We start from the raw sequence: 16,530 nt of genomic DNA, 5'->3' as shown, positions 1-16,530 counted from the left end.
TGTCCTGGCATATTTGGTTTAGGAAGTACTGCCTCAATTCATACAGATATGGAGTCAGTATCTATCTTCAGAAATTGGTGTCCTGAAAGATTTAATTTGGCATATGGTTTCCACTTCTCAGTGGTTGCCTTCTTGACATTTTTGCAGCACAATTCTTTTGCCCAATGTAAGCAGCTACCCCAAATTTTGATGCGCAGTTTATCCAGTGCCCTATGCAGGTAGAGGCCAGTTACCAGTGTACTACAGGCACCTTTATATGGGACCAGGCCCTGGATATTTTGGATTTTTGAAGAAGGAATGCTATTTCTTTTGAGATGGGCTTCTTCTCTTTGGCAAAGAAAATTTGGATGCAGGCTCTTTTTGGGTCTTCTTAGTGAATTTGAAGGCTTTTCTCAACAGGCTGTTCTCTGGGTTTGAACTGCCAGTGGGAATGCAAATACCAAGCTCTTGAGCTTTTTTTCCTGGTAGCTGTAGTGTGTGAGCAGTTCCTGATGCTGTTCTGTTTGGACCCTGACTCAGTGAAACTGGAGGCTGACAATAAAAGTTCCAATAGTAGGATGTGTGCTGGGAGTCTACCTGGGCCGGACTCGGTTCCCACGGTCCCCCTTCTGGGTGGATGGGAGGGGCCTGGGGACAGAAGTCTCCAGGTTTCCAGGCCCATTCTATCGGCAGCCCCAGTCACTTATGTCCCCCAGGCTGAGGGTGGCGTTCGCCCTCAGTGGACTCCACCGCTTTACCAGGTCACCAAAGAATTGTGCAAGGCGCAGCGAGAGTTCACTCAGGAGAACAAGTGCTTTAGAGGCCTCCTTAGAGCCACCCTCTCCTCCAATCTTACCCCCGCAGACCTCCAGCAGCTTTTCTCTTGCCTTTTAACACCTAAAGAATTTCTTCTGTGGGAGCCTGACTGGAAGAAGGAGGTCCAGGACTCCCTTCTTACACTGTGGGAGAACCCGGCCACAGTGAATGATGTGGGGGGCAGAATGCTATCGGTAGATCACCTTTGTGGGCAGGCAGAATGGGAAGATGGGGCAAAGCATGCTTCAGAAATCCCCTGGGGGGCACTCCATGAATCAGTAAAAGCGGAGGAGAAAGCATTTTTTAACTTAAAACCAAAGGGCCACGTGCAAAACTATCTTAAGATTATCCAGTCTCCCTCAGAATCATTCATAGACTTTCTTGAGAGGCTTTTCAGGGTCGTGGAACTTCAGGTCAAGGAGGAGTGGGCCAGGCAAGAAGTGCCAAAGAAGACTGCTGCACTGAATGCAAATGCACAATGCAAGGCTGCCATCCTCAGCCTACCCATGAAGCTGCCACCAACTCTGTGCGACATCTTAGATGTGTGTGGAACAAAAGGTGACCACCGAGACTTCTGATGGACCTCCACCTACTGGACCACCGCTCAGGATGAGGACTGGCCGCCAGATATCCACAGCCAATGCCTTCCCCATTCTGCTCCCAACACCCACATCACCACCATCTTGCACCCCAAAGCCGTCCCGAAACCACACAACAGCAATGAAACCGTGTCATCTATGCAGGGAGCAGGGACATTGGGTCAGCAGATGCACCTGGAAACAGGAGTTCAGAAGACTTAAGAAGGGGCAAAGACATGGACCTTCAAAAAACTAATATATGAGTGCAGTCCCTCCCTGCTAAGTTTGGTGGGCACTGCAACATCACAGGAGGGAGGGAATCAACAGATGCCCACACAGACATTTCTACCAACTACCTGACGCAAACCTGCCAGACACGACACTCACCCACTATGAAACTGTACATCATAGACCCATTTTAACCACTTTCTTGAATTTCACTCCTTTAAGGCTCCAGCTAATGGAACCCCTACATCTGTGGGACTCAGATTATCACTTCATCACTGTCTCACCGGAGGGTTCATGTACCTGGATGCGGTTGTGATGTAAGTATGTTGTCATTGGGAATATGAAATACATACTACAGGAGATCATGATTGTTCCTGAGTTGCTAACATCTGACCTGGGGCGATTCGTGTTACCCCTGTATTGTGTTTGCCCACCCATCTTCCTCCTGAAAGGGCAAATCGTTGCTTAGGCCATCCCAGTCCCTGAACCACCTTGGGACCGGGAGCAGGCAAGTGCCCTGAAGAAGAAACTTTTACCATCAGTCTGCTGGGCACAAGTCCTGGGGGAAGACAAGCCCAAAATCACTTGTGGCCTTCATCTGGGCAGGAAATGAAAAACGATGCAGGGGTTCCTGGACACAGGGGCAGATGTGACAATCATTCCCTCTTGGGAGTGGCCATCACATTGGGAGCTGCAAAATGTGGCCGGACATGTTCAGGGCATAGGGGGCATTCAATTGGCCAAATAATCATGAAACGTTGTACAAATTGAGGGGCCGGATAGGCAATTGGCCTCCATACGCCAATTTGTATTAGATTACATGGAACCCCTGTGGGGAAGAGAGCTCATGGCACAGTACTGGTCCAAAACTGACATTCCTGAGGCCCCCCAGGTTTTTCGGGCAGTTATCACTGAAAAATGCCCTACCCAAAAATTGAATTGGCTAACTGATAAACCAGTTTGGGTAGAGCAGTGGCCACTAAACAAACAAAAATTAAAGGCACTTGAGGAGCTCGTGAAGGAGCAGCTTGAAAAAGGGAACATAGTGGAGACAACTTCCCCATGGAACTCCCCTGTCTTTGTTATCCAAAAGCCAAACAAAGACAAATGGTGGCTCTTTCACGACCTCTGCAAAATCAACAGTCATAGAAGATATGGGGTCTCTTCAACCAGCGATGCTGTCCCCTGCAATGCTCCCCCAAAACTGGAATCTGGTTGTGATTGATATCAAGGATTTCAAATTCCCTTACACCCTGATGATGCCCCATGTTTTTCCTTCTCAGTTCCAACCACCAACTGAGAAGTTCCAAGGAGGAGATACTCTTGGAGAGTCCTTCCACAGGGAATGAAGAACAGCACAGTCATTTGCCAATGGTATGTCTCCTCCTTGCTGTCCCCTGTCCGTGTTGCTGAGGGAAATGCCATCATCCTGCACTACATGGATGATATCTTGATGTGCACCCCAAATGACGATCTACTTGCCTACGCACTTGACTGCTGCAGGGTTTGAGCTCCAGACAGAAAAGATTCAATAGGTGTCCCGGAAGTACCTGGGCCTTGAAGTTACAAAGAGGACCATTGTTCCTCAGAAACTGGAGATCAAAACTTGTGTCCAGACTTTGGTGGATCTGCAACAACTGTGTGGGTCATTGAACTGGGTAAAACCATGGCTAGGCATCACCACAGAAGACCTAGCCCCCCTTTTCAATTTATTGGAAGGGGGAGAGGGGCCTAGTTCCCCCCGGACCCTTCCCCAGGAGGCAAGGGCTGCACTAGAGAAGGTGTAGGATCAGATGTCTGCCAGGCAGGCCCACTGCTACCAACCAGGCCTGCCCTTCAGATTAATTATTCTCAGAAAACTGCTATGCCTCCATGGGGTGATTTTTCAATGGGACAGTAATACCAAGGGGAAGGACCAGGGCCAGAGGGACCCTCTCTTAATCATAGAGTGGGTTTTCCTCAGCCAGCACAGGTCCAAGAGAATGACCAAGCCACAAGAACTGATGGCTGAGCTCATCCGCAAAGCACGAATGCACATCAGGGAGTTGGCAGGGTGTGACTTCAACATGATTCATGTACCACTGAAATTGAATTTGGGCCAAATTACAAAAGCAATGCTCAAACACCTGTTGCAAGAAAATGAAGCACTGCAGTTCGCATTGGACAGCTACGCTGGCCAAATTTCACTTCATCAGCTGGCCCACAAAATTTTCAATTCAGATGTCCAATTCTCATTATCACTAAAAAAGGTTCAGAGTGGGACGCCACTCGATGCTTTGACAGTTTTCACTGATGCGTCGAGAGCATCCCACAAGTCAGTAATGACTTGGAAAGATTCTCACACTCGGCGGTGGGAAGCAGATATTGTCAAGATGGAAAGATCGCCGCAAGTAGCTGAGTGGGCCACTGTCGTCAGGGTATTTGAGAGGTTCCCCGAACCATTAATTTAATCACTGATTCGGCTTATGTAGCTGGCATAGTGTCCAGAGCAGAGAATGCAGTCCTGCAGGAGGTTTCAAACATTGCATTGTATGAGTTGCTCTCAAGGTTAATCAACCTAGTCTCCCACTGAGAACAACTGTTTTACGTGATGCATGTCAGGTCACACACAGACCTGCCGGGGTTCATCACAGAGGGCAATTGAAGAGCTGCTCCAGCCCAGATGGCCCCACGCCCTGATATGTTCAGACAGGTGAGAATCAGCCATCAGAAATTCCATCAGAATGTGCCTGGCCTTGTGCAGCAATTCCAACTGACCTGCGAACAGGCTTGGGCCATTGTGGTGACATGTCCCCAGTGTCAGCAACATCAGATGCCCGCCCAGAGCGCTGGAGCTAACCAGCCAACCAAGTCTCCACATCTGTGAGGTGTGGCAGATGGGCGTCACCAAGGTACCATCATTTGGCAGACAGAAGGACGTCTATGTCTCAGTAGACACTTTCTGTGGCGCAGTCTACACCTTGGCCTATGCAGGGGAGAGGGCTATGGACATGAAGAAACACCTCATCCAGTCCTTCTCCACGTTGGAGGTCCTCAGAGTCATCAAAATGGACAATGCCCCAGTGTATGGCTCCAGGGAGCTCTGGAGCTTCCCGCAGCAATGGGGAGTGGAACACAAAACCAGCATCCCCCACTCCCTGACAGGCCAAGGTGTAGTTGAGAGGACCCACCAGAGTCTAAAAAAGATTCTGCTTCACAAAATGTCATGTGCCAGTGCCCCCATGAAAATGTAATCTCTCAATTGAATGCTGTGAAATGGAATCAAGAACAGAGCAAAGCAGGCCCAAGCTTAATAAAAGAAAAAAACTATGAGGTGGAGTCCCCTCATATCCAACTTTCCCAGGCATTGTTTACCTTGAACTTTTTGAACTGTGCCTTTGACAACCTGAACCCTCCAATAATAAGGCACTTCAGGGGCAATCTGCAGCTAGAGGTGAAAGAGAGGCTCCTGGTCTTTGTCAAGGACCCTGAGACCTGGAAGGTACAAGGACCATTTGAGCTCATCACCTGGGAGTGTGGGTACGTCTGTTTGGCTAACCCCTCAGGGTTAAAATGGGTCCCATCGAAGTGGGTAAGACCCTATATTCCAAAGATCAATCAAGAAAAGACTGTCCAGCAGGTGTGGGACGTATGTCGGAGGAGAAAGAGATGCAGAACAAACTCAATTTAAGTTACCCTTAGTAATCCTTTTTCTGTTTTTGTTTTCAGCCCAGACCTGAGAACCCCACACAACATCATGATTCCTCTTCTACTCATCATCACGCTATGCGTCACTGTCCCCAGTGGCTCCTGGATCGTCCCTCAGCCAAAGACCAATGTGAGGAGAGCGTTAGCACAGGCCCTCGGACAGGACAACATCTGCCTGTCCATAGATTCAGCTGCCAACCTGGTATCCACCTGCCTTGTGGGGATCCCTTTTAAATCAAATAAGTTTCTCCCTTCATTAGCCCCTGCTTCTTTTTTCCCTGCCTATAACCCCTTGGTTCCCTGGGACCAGTTTGTCAAAAGATTACCAGAGATCGAAGACAAACCCCATGAATTTGAGTTGCTCAGCTCAACCAAAGCCCCCTGTTGTGTTCATTTTATGGTTAAACCAAATGACCCCAGAATCAGGCATATGGAAATCAAACAATTTAAGGGCCAGTATATGGCCAAAAATTGGTGTGAAAAAATCTCCCATATCCATGACCCACTTGCCATTACTATGAAACCCCATTCAGTTCCCTGTGGTGCCTTTTTTGTTTGTGGAAACTGAGCTTTTGCAGGCCTCCCCTCTCACCTTGCTGGAGGCCCTTGAACCATTGGCTGGTTGAGCATGTTTTCCCCTAATATGACAAAAGTTTTGGATTGGTGCCATAAAAATTCTACTCAATTGGATTGCAAAAAGAGATCTAGAGCTTACTAATTGGGATTCAAATTGTGACTCTGAAGTTATTCATTGGTCTAAGCCAAAAGGGGTCGCGGTCATCACGCTATTGCTGCAGGTCACGATTGCTGAAACATTCGGGGAATTGGCTACCCTCGAATGTTGAGTGGCAAAACATGCCAAACTTACATCAACCACCCTCAGTGGACTCCTGCAGGATGAGGAAATAACAAGGCAGGCAACTCTACAGAACCGGGCAGTGATTGATTTCCTCCTTTTGCTGCACAACCACAAGTGTGAAGAATTTGAGTGTCTGTGCTGCATGAACCTAACATCAAAGGCTGGGGATGTCCGGAAAGCGATTGATCAGATGCAGGATATGATCAAAGACATAAAGTGAGAGACTGGGGACTGGCTGGAAAATATCTTCACCGGTTGGGGACTCTCAGGCTGGGTCACCCCTGTGATAAGAACTGGATTGTTGATTTTATTTGTTTTTATTTTAGATTTGATTGCTTTTGGCATTTTGAGACAGATAGTGTTGAACCTCATTTCCAAGCCCCTCAACATTCCTAGCATGAACCAGGCGGCAGTTCTGTTGGTCCGAGAGTCAACAGAAGAAGAAGAGAACTACACAGAGCTAGAACCCAAGAGTGGACCTTGGAAAGAGACTCCTCCCACCTGTCAGCCCTGGTATGTGGACACCTATTCAGACCTCAGCATACCTTCCCCAGGTGGAATTTAATTTGTTTTAAAGGACTTTATTTTCTTCAATTGTTTTGTTTAAAATAAAAAAGGGTTGTGTTTTAAATGTTGGGTTGTGTTTTTAGGTTTCCCTGAAATGGTCAGTTCCTGTTTCCCCCTATTTTGTTTAAATGGTTCTGCCCTCCTTTTCCTCCTCCCCTCTTGCCTGCCAATCCTCTCCTCCCTCCACCCCATTTGTCATGAACCTGCTGGAGTCATTCCCCTAACCCCACCCTGGGACCTGTCTGTCACTCAAAGGCCTCACCCCTGCATCTAGAAAATTCCACCAAGGGCCTTGAGTGATAGGCTGGTTTCCAAGGTTCCCTCCTACCTCCCCTTCTGATTGGATTCTACCCTTGTTTGTCACCCCGGTTTCCACACCCTGTTATCACCCCATTGGCTCTTTGTAAAGCCAACCCCTTGTAACCGCCCCACTTTATAATCCCTTGCATGAGGCTGTTCGGGGCTTTTCAGTGGGCATTTCCCTTTGGCTTTGGTGGCTCTGTGGTGTCACCTAATAAAGTTCTGAATACAAATCCCCATGAAAGGATGACTGACTCCTGGTCTTTTGTTATAACTGCTCAATGTCTCTTTGTGGCTGGGATGACCAGACCCACAAGCTGCCGTTCCGAACTCCTGAGGGCTGGGAAGGTGGCCACTTCTGCCTGTGGGGTCTATTGCAGGTGTGCTGGTGTGACGCTGCGACACCCACCTGAGCCCGATCCAAGGGAGTGACTTCCCAGGAAGGGGAAACCATGGCAGGGGTGACCCCCACAGCTCCTCGGCTGGGCAGAGCAGATCCAGAGACCCCCTCGGCAGAACCTGTCTGCACAACTTCATAACAAGACACTGCCGCATCTTGGTTGGAAAAGAAGCAGGGCACAGAAACAGCAGCCCCTGTTTTGCAAGGCTTCCCCAAACTCTCATCTCCTTGACCCATTTGACTCCCAGCCTCCCCAGAACATGACCCCTGACGCCCAGATTCTCAGAATACAACGAAAATCCCCGATGCTTTCCTGGGAGCTCCAAGGGTAGATGGGATGGGAGGACGCCCAGTTGCAGCATCAGTGTTGCAGGGAATCCAGGAAGAAACAGAGGACGCGACCGAAGCTAGAAGCTGATCTGATTCCCCCTTTCTGGGAATTGGGTTGCTGTTCTCACTGCCTGGGGAAACTTGGACATGCTAGAAGGGAAGGAACCCTGAACAAAACCCGAGATCCCCCCAGAGGAGGACAAAGACCCAGCACCACTTGAAATTAAAGTCTCAGAACAGGTGTTCTGTTGTGGTGTTCAAGAAAGTCTCCATTATGATTATTCAAACCTCTCCATTAAGGCTCTGGAAACAGGCATTAGTTTGACCAAAGTCTCTTCCTTTTTGAGAGAGATTAGATTGTAAATTTCCCAGTTTATCTGGTTCCAGAAATCAAATGTAAAAGCAGACTTCAAGTCTATATTTTGAGTATTCACTTTTACTCCAATTAATAAGTCTTTTAGATCATGTTTTGAGATGCCTGAATGACTTTTATCCTGTAAAATTGTCTCCGACTGGTAAAAGACGTCCCATTCTGGTTTAGATAAATGGTTTCCCATCTTATTGCTCAGAAGCCCCTAAAGCTGCTACTTATTACTTACAAGGATATCAGCTACAGACAACTAAGGGAATGATCCATTCCTCCTTTTATCAATCTGGGCCTCTGGAAATAGCAGCGTCCACAATTTTCTTTATTATTTTTATATTTCTCTAGGCTAGAAATCCTCCTCACTGAGTAGTAGCTTTCCCAAAACCCTCTGATTTTAAGGATTCCCACAATATACTACATAATATATATTTTAATATATATACTGTAATAAACAGAATATATAAAATATGTACTTGATCTTTTTCTAAACCAGCAGGCCTTTGCAGAGTTCTGAGCCAGCTCGTGGCTCTGCTGCCATCCCAAATCTGTGCTTCCCTTGCCCAGCCTGAGTGCAAGTGAGGCATGTGCTGGGCATGGCCAGAGATTTTCATGGCCAAAATCCTCCAGGATTTACATCTGCTCATGGCTTTAGGTAACACAGATTACAACACACCCGTCTCATATTACAAATGGCATTTATTACAAATTGCTACACCAGCACTGACAACATGTAACTATACAAAAGTGATTTATTGGATTGTTACACCACACCATTGGAAAATATACAAATGTCAACGTCCTTTAACAAAAACTAATTTATTGCCAGCCTCTACACACACTCACTATACACAAAGATCAATGGAACATTAACAACTTAATTTATTGCATATTATGAGAAGCATACAGCTATATATAAATAAAAAAATATCAGTATCTCTCACTAATACCAGTAACTCTATAAGTAGAATTATACAGAATCACAGAATAATGAGGTTGGAAGAGACCTCTAAGATCATCAAGTCCAACCTATAATTACAGCACTTTACAACTCCATACACATTTCAATAGAACTGAATACATATATAACCACCACATTATACAGATGTGAATATAGATTAAAAGTAATGTATTACATTCAAGAAACAGATACATAAAACAAATAGATACATGAAGCAAACCTATCTATAAATAGATAAACAGCAATACCACTGTAAATATCTGTACAACCACATCAATGTATAGAAAGAGATCAATATACATCTAAAAATATAAACCCAGACATATATATACCAATACAAATACCAATATACCTATTTAAAACTACATATACTGAAAAGTACATCAATACAAATAGATACCTACACAAGGGTATACAGTTGGAAATCTAAACACAGATTTACAACATACATAAAGAAGTAGATACAGATACACACAAATATGTAACTGCAAACCGGTATGTATTCAGGTATCTATATGTACATGTATATACATAGTACACTCATAAATATAATAGCAAATGTATAGAAATATCCATGTACAAATAGCAGGCTACATGTGTACATATCTATATAAAAACCCCTGTCTATATGCAACTCCAGACATCTTTAAACAGAATTCCAAGCAGAGGGATCCCAGCTGCCCCATCCCCAAAGCCTCTCCCTCGGTCTCTTCCTCCTGTGCAGAGCAGCTCTGCTGGACAGGGACGGCAGAAGGCACAGCTGGCAAGCAAAGAGAACACTGAGTCAGTACAGGGACCTTTCCCTTGGCAGCAGCTGCACTTCCATCGGGGAGGAGGAGATCTCAGAGCCTCCCCAGGAGGGCCAGAAGGAAAAAGCAGCCGAGCGGGCCAGGCCGCGGTGAGCGCAGCCGCGGCGGGCCTGTCCCGCAGCCCCGGCAGCCCGGCACAGCCGGCACAGCTCCCGGGCCCTGCCGGCACAGCTGCCTTGCCCCAGGACAGCCCCTGTGCCGGCCGGGGCAGCTGCGCTGAGCAGCCCCAGAGCGGGCAGGGCCCGCTCCTGCCCCGCCGGGCAGTGCCCGCGGCCTCAGCCCCGCCGCCCGCAGCCCCACCCTGCCTCCCCGGGCTGTGGCCTCACCCGGGCTCTCTCCAGGCTGGCAGCAGCAGCTCCCCGGTCCTGCTCCTGCTGCTGGCCGGCAGCTTCTCCCTGCTGGCTCCCGTCAGCCTCCGGCTGTCCTCGAGCTCTTCAGTGCGGCTGTGCCAAAAGCGGAGGCTCTGGAATTGCTTCCAAGCCCCGGCAGAGCTGCAGTCCCGGAGCCCTCTGTGCTCCCTGCCGGCCCCTCCATCCCCTCAGCCCCGCCATGCTCCGGGCAAAGCCCCAGCCCCCTTCAGTTTCTTCAGCCCTCACAGTCCTCTCGCCCCCTCAGGCCCTTCTGACCCTTCCCGTCCCCCTCGACCCGCCACGCCCTCGGCCTGTGCCACTTCCCTGTCCCCTCAGTGCCACCATGGCCCCCGGCTGCCCCACACCCTCAGCCCCAGCAGCACCTCAGGGTCACCGTCCCTTCAGCGCCACCGGCCCTCGGCCCCTCGCTCTCACCGTCCTTCAGCAGCTCCTCAGGGGACAGTGCCTGGGGCCAGCGGCAGCTCCCAGCGCTCCAGGGACACCCGGGCTGGAACTGCTGCTCCGCCCGGCCCGGCCCCAGCTCCGACCAGCACAGGGAGAGGGGACACGGGGGGCACAGGGGAAAAGCAAGAGGTTAGGGAGGAAGCAGAGCAGGGGAGGAAGTTACAAAGACGTCTATACCTATACAGATACCAATCTATGTAACTAAACTCCCATATATCAAAATAAAGTTGCCTTTCTATACATGTAATTATATTGCATCTATAAATGCGATTATACACATGTATAAATGCAACTATGGACATCTATAACTGCACATCAAAAAATATATACACCTAAAATTAAAAATAAATTAACTATACAGATCTCTATCTACCTAGATAAATATAACTACATAAACCTATACATACAACTACATACATAAATATAACTATACACATCTATTAATATAACGAGAGACAGAGGAATTCTACCTGCCCGATGGTCACAGGCTCTCCCTCTGTCTCTTCCAGCCACACAGGGCAAACCTCCTGGGGAAGTCAATCACACTGGATCTGGGAAGCAAAGGAAACACGGAGTCAATATTGGCCTTTGCACAAGTATCCCCTGAGCACCAATTGTCCGTCCATGAGGGACTTTAAAAGATGGCCTGAAAGACAGACTCTCACTTGGCAATTTGAAGCCTGCTCTTTAAAAAACAGGGATCCTTCCAAGTGTTCAAAACTGCACAGCATAAAGTATTTAAGTATCCCGATGAAGTCTCAGCACTCACAGTGCAAATGGCACCCACGAGAGCTTGAAACAGAGACAGTGCCAGTGACAGAGACACCACAGCCCTCACTGAAATGGCTGAAGGCTGCTGGGGGCTGAGTTATGAACCGAACTGGGACACCCAGCTTGGTGACACAACTCCCACAAGGTCAGGTTTATTCCTTGCTCCCCTGCCACAGCAGAGGACTCTGTCAGAGCCTCTGCAGAAGCGTGGAGGGCAGGGCTCAGGCACGTTGTGCCTGTGCAGGATTTGAACTAAAGGCACCGGGAAGCACCAACCCTGCAGACAAGAACTCAACTCTTCTCATCTCACCTTCCTGCCAGAGGCAGGCTCAGAGCAGCCGTCTCACACCTCTCTAAACCAATGGGGGCTCTGTCCTTACCAGGCTCCTCGGGCTCTGGAGAACTGTTCCCGCAGCTCTCGGTGCCAGATGGAGTTTCCTCTGCTGCAGCTCTGTCCACAGGCTCCCCTCCTGAAGACTCAGGAGCAACATTAATACTCCCCTTGAAAGAACAGTAGAAAAAAAGAAAATTAGAGATCATTCAGTATTTTGTTGGAATCACATCAAGGTACAATTATTCCACTTCTCCATGTAACAATATTCAAAATCTCTCAGCCCAGCGTCTTCCATTCCTCTCCAATGGGATTACCTGAGCAGAGGGAGACCTTTCAGACACGGACCTCCTGATCTCCCGAATCATTTGCTCTATGGCAATGCCCAGATCCACTGGTGGCAATTGTTCTTCCCCAGGTGCCTTCTGTGCTGAGCTGGAGGCTGTTGATGCTGCAGCACTGCCAGGTGGAGCACTGGGGGCTGAAGTGCCCGAGGCAGCTGCAAGAATCCAAACACATTGGTCAAGCTTCTCGATAGGCTTGACGATTTTGGGGCAAGAATGACAGAGCCTTGTGGAAAAATAGTTCAGTCACTTTTCATGACCTTTTGGGAAAGCAAAGAGCTACAGCTCTTTTCCTACCTCGTGGGACGGAGGCTGGGGGCTGCTGCTCCCTGTGGAGAGGCTGGAAGCTGCCCGGCTGCATCCTGAGCAGCTCCCGGTCGACCGGAGGCAGCTGCTCTCCGTACAGGTCCTGGAAGCGGCTGCGGGGCCGCGCCTCCCCGAGCGGCAGCAGCGGCTCCCCGCAGAAACCGAGCAAGTCGCAGGGCGCGATCCGGAGCACCTCCTGCTCGGCGGGCGGCGGCCGCTGCCCATAGAGCTCCTGGAAGCGGCTCGGCCCCTCCCGCCGGGCCGGCACCGGCCGGTCCCGGTGCAGCAGGTGGAAGCCGCAGGGCGGGCGCCGGGCGAGCAGCGGCCGCTCCCCGGGCGGCTGCTGGAAGCGGCCGGGCCGGGGGCTGCGCAGCTCCCGCCCGTCCGGCAGCGTCCGCTCCCGGTGCAGCAGGAGGAAGCCGCTGGGCGGGCGCCCGGGCGGCAGCGGCGGCCGCTCCGTGGGCAGCGGCTGGAAGCGAGCGCGCCCGCCCCGCCCGTCCGGCAGCGGCCGCGCCCCGGGGAGCTGCTGGGAGCCGCAGGGCGGGCGCCGGCGGCCCTCCCGCCCCGCCGCCGGCCGCTGCCTGGTGGCCGCGCTCCGGCGCCGGATGCGGAGCAGGAGGTCGGGGCGGTCGCGGCGGAAGCAGGGGTTGCTGTAGTGGAGCCAGGCGCCGGCATCGCCCGGCGCGGCTGAGCCAGCCCGGCCCGGCACGCTGCGGAAGCCGTAGCGGTGGAGCTGGCGCACGAAGCTGCGGAACCGCGTGGCTCTGAAGGTGCCCGGGGCCGGCCCCTGGGCGTCGCCCGGGCTGAGCAGCTCCCGCTCGAAGAGGGAGCGGTCGATGAGCAGCCCCTGGGCCCGGCTGTCCCAGCGCACGGAGCGGACGCGGGGGCTGTTCGCCAGGCGCCACAGCTTGGCGGGGAAGGTGCTGGCGCAGAGCCCGGCGGGCAGCGGCAGCTCCGCCATGGCACCGATCGCCGAGTGCCGCCGCAACGGCCGCAGCGCAACGGCCGCGGCTGCGCCGGCGGCGCGCGGCCTGAGGGGGGCGCTGCGCTCGGGCCCCCGGCGCGGGCCGGGCTCGGCGGGGACGAGCGCGGCAGAGCCGGGGCCGCGGGCACAGCGCGGGCGGGGCGGCTCCGGGGCTGGCCGGGCTCGGCTCGGCACGGCACGGCACGGCTGGGCAGGGCAGGGGAAGCCCCTGGCGAGGGCGCTGGGAGCGGCGGCGGGCTCTGTCCCCACGCTGCATCCCGCGCCTGGGTCACCATCGGCTACAAAGAGAGAGGACATTGCTCTGTCTTGGCTGGGGAAAGGATGAAAAGGGGGGATTGGAAAACATTCCTTTGGCGTCCTTTTCAGCAGACTAGCTGGTTTTGTCTCACCGCGTCTGCCTGTCTTTGGCAGAATTGGCATATCACTGGTGGAGTCAGCAACAGCAGCAAGAAGGGCCAGGAATTTTGTCTGCATTGTCTTCAAAGCTGTAGTGCTGCCCCATGGATGGATGTTGCTTTATGCAAGGGATTTTTGGCCTAGAGTTGTAGCAAACTCATGCTTGTATCTTCCCAAACCACATTGCAGTTTTATTTCCTCAGGAATCGCCTCTTCTTTTTCTTCCCCCCATCGGGGGAGAGTTCCAATGCAAATGCCTCCTGCAGCCAACTCTTGTCGCTGTAGACTGACAAAGGAGGTCTTGCAATGGAGAGAGACTCCCTAGAGCTGCTTGTGGAGAGCTGGAGGGGGAAGCTTTGTCCTTTAGTCAAGTCTTGTTGGGGAGCTGCTTGTGCTCTGGGGGACGCACACCAACGATGCCTATCCAAGCCTTGCAGGTTCATTCCCGAGCTTCCTGACACACCACAGAGACTTTATGGTTGTCATGTTGGGGCACAAATTTTAGTCTCTGTACTTTTTGAAATGCTTAATTTTAGTTTTTTTTTTAATTTTCTGCAAAAATATTGTCATAATTTGTTGCTTCCAGAGAATCTTTTTCTACTTTTTGGGGAACTTCCCTTTGCTGTCGTCCCAGATCAGGCCAATTCCTAGGGTTCCTTCCCAAACTGAGGAACAGCCCATGGCCTCCACTCTCCAGCTGGAACAGAAGGAAGCACAGAGAGTTTGCTGTTGTGGGAGAGGAGCTTCTCCTTCCTGCCTGCTTTCCCTTTGGGACAGTTTGGTGTGTGTTCATTTGATAAAGGGGGGTTTAAACTCCGAAAGAGGTGGGTTTCAAACTGCTCCATCCTCAAGCACTTCTGTGGCTGTCCTTGGACAAAGACCTCTTGGTGGGAGCTCCCAGTGGCAGGTTAAAGAAGGAGGTTGATGTTTCAGGGTTGTGACTGCTGAAAGCAGTTGATTTCTGGAGGTGTCCAGAGCTGGGAGTGGCTCCTTTTCTCACCTGCCTGCAGAAAAGAAAGTTGCACAGTGGGAATTTCATTTGTTGAGGTGGCCATCAGGGGCCATCCAGGTATTTTCCAAGAGATAGGCTGGCAGGGAGGCCAGTCTTGTGCTAAACTGGCTGTGTGTTTGTTTTGATGGTGGGGAGGATCAGAGATGCAGACACAGACACCAGCTGAAGGAATAGTGTCATTTACTGTAATGCAAAAGTGCAAAAAGGAATAAAAGGATAAGCTAAGCAATGCACCTCCGCATTATTACAAAGGGTTGCCTCTAGTGATTAAGAAAGATACATCACCAGATACCCCAATCCTTTCCCCTTCATCCAGAGCTGCACATCAGCTGGGGGAAGCTGTTCCAGCAAAGCCCTGGAAAGCTGTTGCTTCTCTTTCGACCGCCGCTTTGCTCTCGGGGGTTACTTGCCGCTGCCCCCTGTCCCTCCCTGGCCCCCCGGGACCCTCCGGCTAGCTGTCCCCTCTCGGGGCCGGGGTTTTCCGCGGTCCCACTGCCCTGGGCTCACCAGGCAGTGGCTGGGTTAGCACAGTCCGAGTGGCAGCGCTGCCTCGGTCGCCGCTAGGATTCGAGATAAAGAGACCAAGAGAGACCAGTGGTATGCTTGTCCAGAGAGGTTGTATTACCTGAACGGTTGCAGGGACCAAAGGCCCCGGGCTATTGCCCAGATACAGTTTTATACAGCAAAATAAAGAGATACGGTCTAAACAATAGAGACAGTGTCCAGCTAAGGCACATCAGAACCACCCCAAGGGCCAGGTCCAATAGGAACTGCTCAGGGGTGGGGAGAAGGGGATTTACAGAGGAATGCTGAAGCGGGACTTTCCCGAGACAGTGAAGCATACATAAATGTATCTTTTACCTCAGTTTACCATTCCCAAGGCCTTTCTAAAACAATGGGACATACATGAATGTATCCTTTTCCTCAGTTTACCATTCCCAAGGCCTTTCTAAAACCTTCCTCCACACTACCATGCCAGCATGATAACCGCAGAAAGCCACGGCTGGGAACTGGGAAATCCCACAGTGCCTCCACCTTTGCCGGCCACGAGGCTTCCGACTGCACTGTGAGAGTAGCCCAGCTTTGAACGTGCTGGACGAGGAGTGTGACAGAGCTCCTGCTGAGGGGACTGCCGCGCTCCCGCCCCAGATCCCTGTGCTCTCAGCCCCGGCTAGCTCTCCTCCTGGGGCGAGAGTGGGCAATTGAGGCACCCTCCGCTGCTCCCAGCTGGGGCTTGGAGAGTGCCTTCGTGGGTCCCGGGCAGCGCTGGCAAGCCTCGCGGCGATAAATGAAGAGCGGATCCTGTTGGGGGCTAAGTCCAAGTTTATTGTGGCCAACGGGGCCAAATATTCCGGAACGGTGCCAGCCAACAGGAACGAGCACAAGGTGCTCGCACCGGCTTATAAACTGTAAGGGAGGGGAAAACCGGTAACCAATAGGGATAGAGGTAGGGAGTGGCTCCTGGATGGGGTGATGCACATGTGGACTAATGGGAGAAGGATACGGGAGGGGCCCCAGGCCCTCGCCCAATCACTCGGTGCCCAAGGTGGAAGCTTCTGGATGGATGGGAAGGAGCACCGAGTGATAGACAAGGCACCTGGGAGGGGTAAAGGGAAAGACTGCGCCTCTTCCAGGGTGATGGATAGATACTGGAAAGGCGGGAAGGGAGGACAAGGCAGGAAAACTGGGAGC

General features: G+C 51.4%; 2 protein-coding genes and 1 long non-coding RNA gene across 3 annotated transcripts in view; 1 reads left to right on the top strand and 2 right to left on the bottom strand.

The window, feature by feature from the left end:
- Positions 1 to 7,258, top strand: part of LOC146763737 (uncharacterized) — a 58,326-nt gene extending 51,068 nt beyond the window's left edge. Inside the window, exons 2-5 of the mRNA XM_085567801.1 lie at positions 1,824 to 1,918; positions 2,885 to 2,975; positions 5,310 to 5,490; positions 6,474 to 7,258. Coding sequence (XP_085423927.1) covers positions 1,896 to 1,918; positions 2,885 to 2,975; positions 5,310 to 5,490; positions 6,474 to 6,712 — 534 coding nt within the window. The 5' untranslated portion in view covers positions 1,824 to 1,895 and the 3' untranslated portion in view covers positions 6,713 to 7,258. The remainder of the gene's footprint in view (positions 1 to 1,823; positions 1,919 to 2,884; positions 2,976 to 5,309; positions 5,491 to 6,473) is intronic.
- Positions 7,259 to 8,908: 1,650 nt separating this feature from the next.
- LOC146763736 (uncharacterized) lies at positions 8,909 to 10,320 on the bottom strand. Its single transcript, XR_014951611.1, has 2 exons — positions 10,205 to 10,320; positions 8,909 to 9,829 (listed from the first exon to the last, which is right to left on the bottom strand). It is a non-coding gene; the product is annotated as an uncharacterized LOC146763736 (long non-coding RNA).
- A 205-nt stretch (positions 10,321 to 10,525) lies between these two features.
- LOC146763735 (uncharacterized) lies at positions 10,526 to 13,406 on the bottom strand. Its single transcript, XM_085566541.1, has 4 exons — positions 12,437 to 13,406; positions 12,113 to 12,294; positions 11,845 to 11,965; positions 10,526 to 11,244 (listed from the first exon to the last, which is right to left on the bottom strand). The coding sequence occupies exons 1-4, from the start codon at positions 13,404 to 13,406 to the stop codon at positions 11,234 to 11,236; spliced, it is 1,284 nt and encodes a 427-aa protein (XP_085422667.1). The 3' UTR covers positions 10,526 to 11,233.
- Between the last annotated feature and the right edge of the window lie 3,124 nt (positions 13,407 to 16,530).

Source organism: Lonchura striata, chromosome Z (assembly GCF_050655825.1).
Source record: "Lonchura striata isolate lonStrDom1 chromosome Z, ASM5065582v1, whole genome shotgun sequence".
Lineage (NCBI taxonomy): Eukaryota > Metazoa > Chordata > Aves > Passeriformes > Estrildidae > Lonchura > Lonchura striata.
Note: the sequence above shows the minus strand (reverse complement) of the source record. Positions and strands in the feature narration are given on the sequence as shown.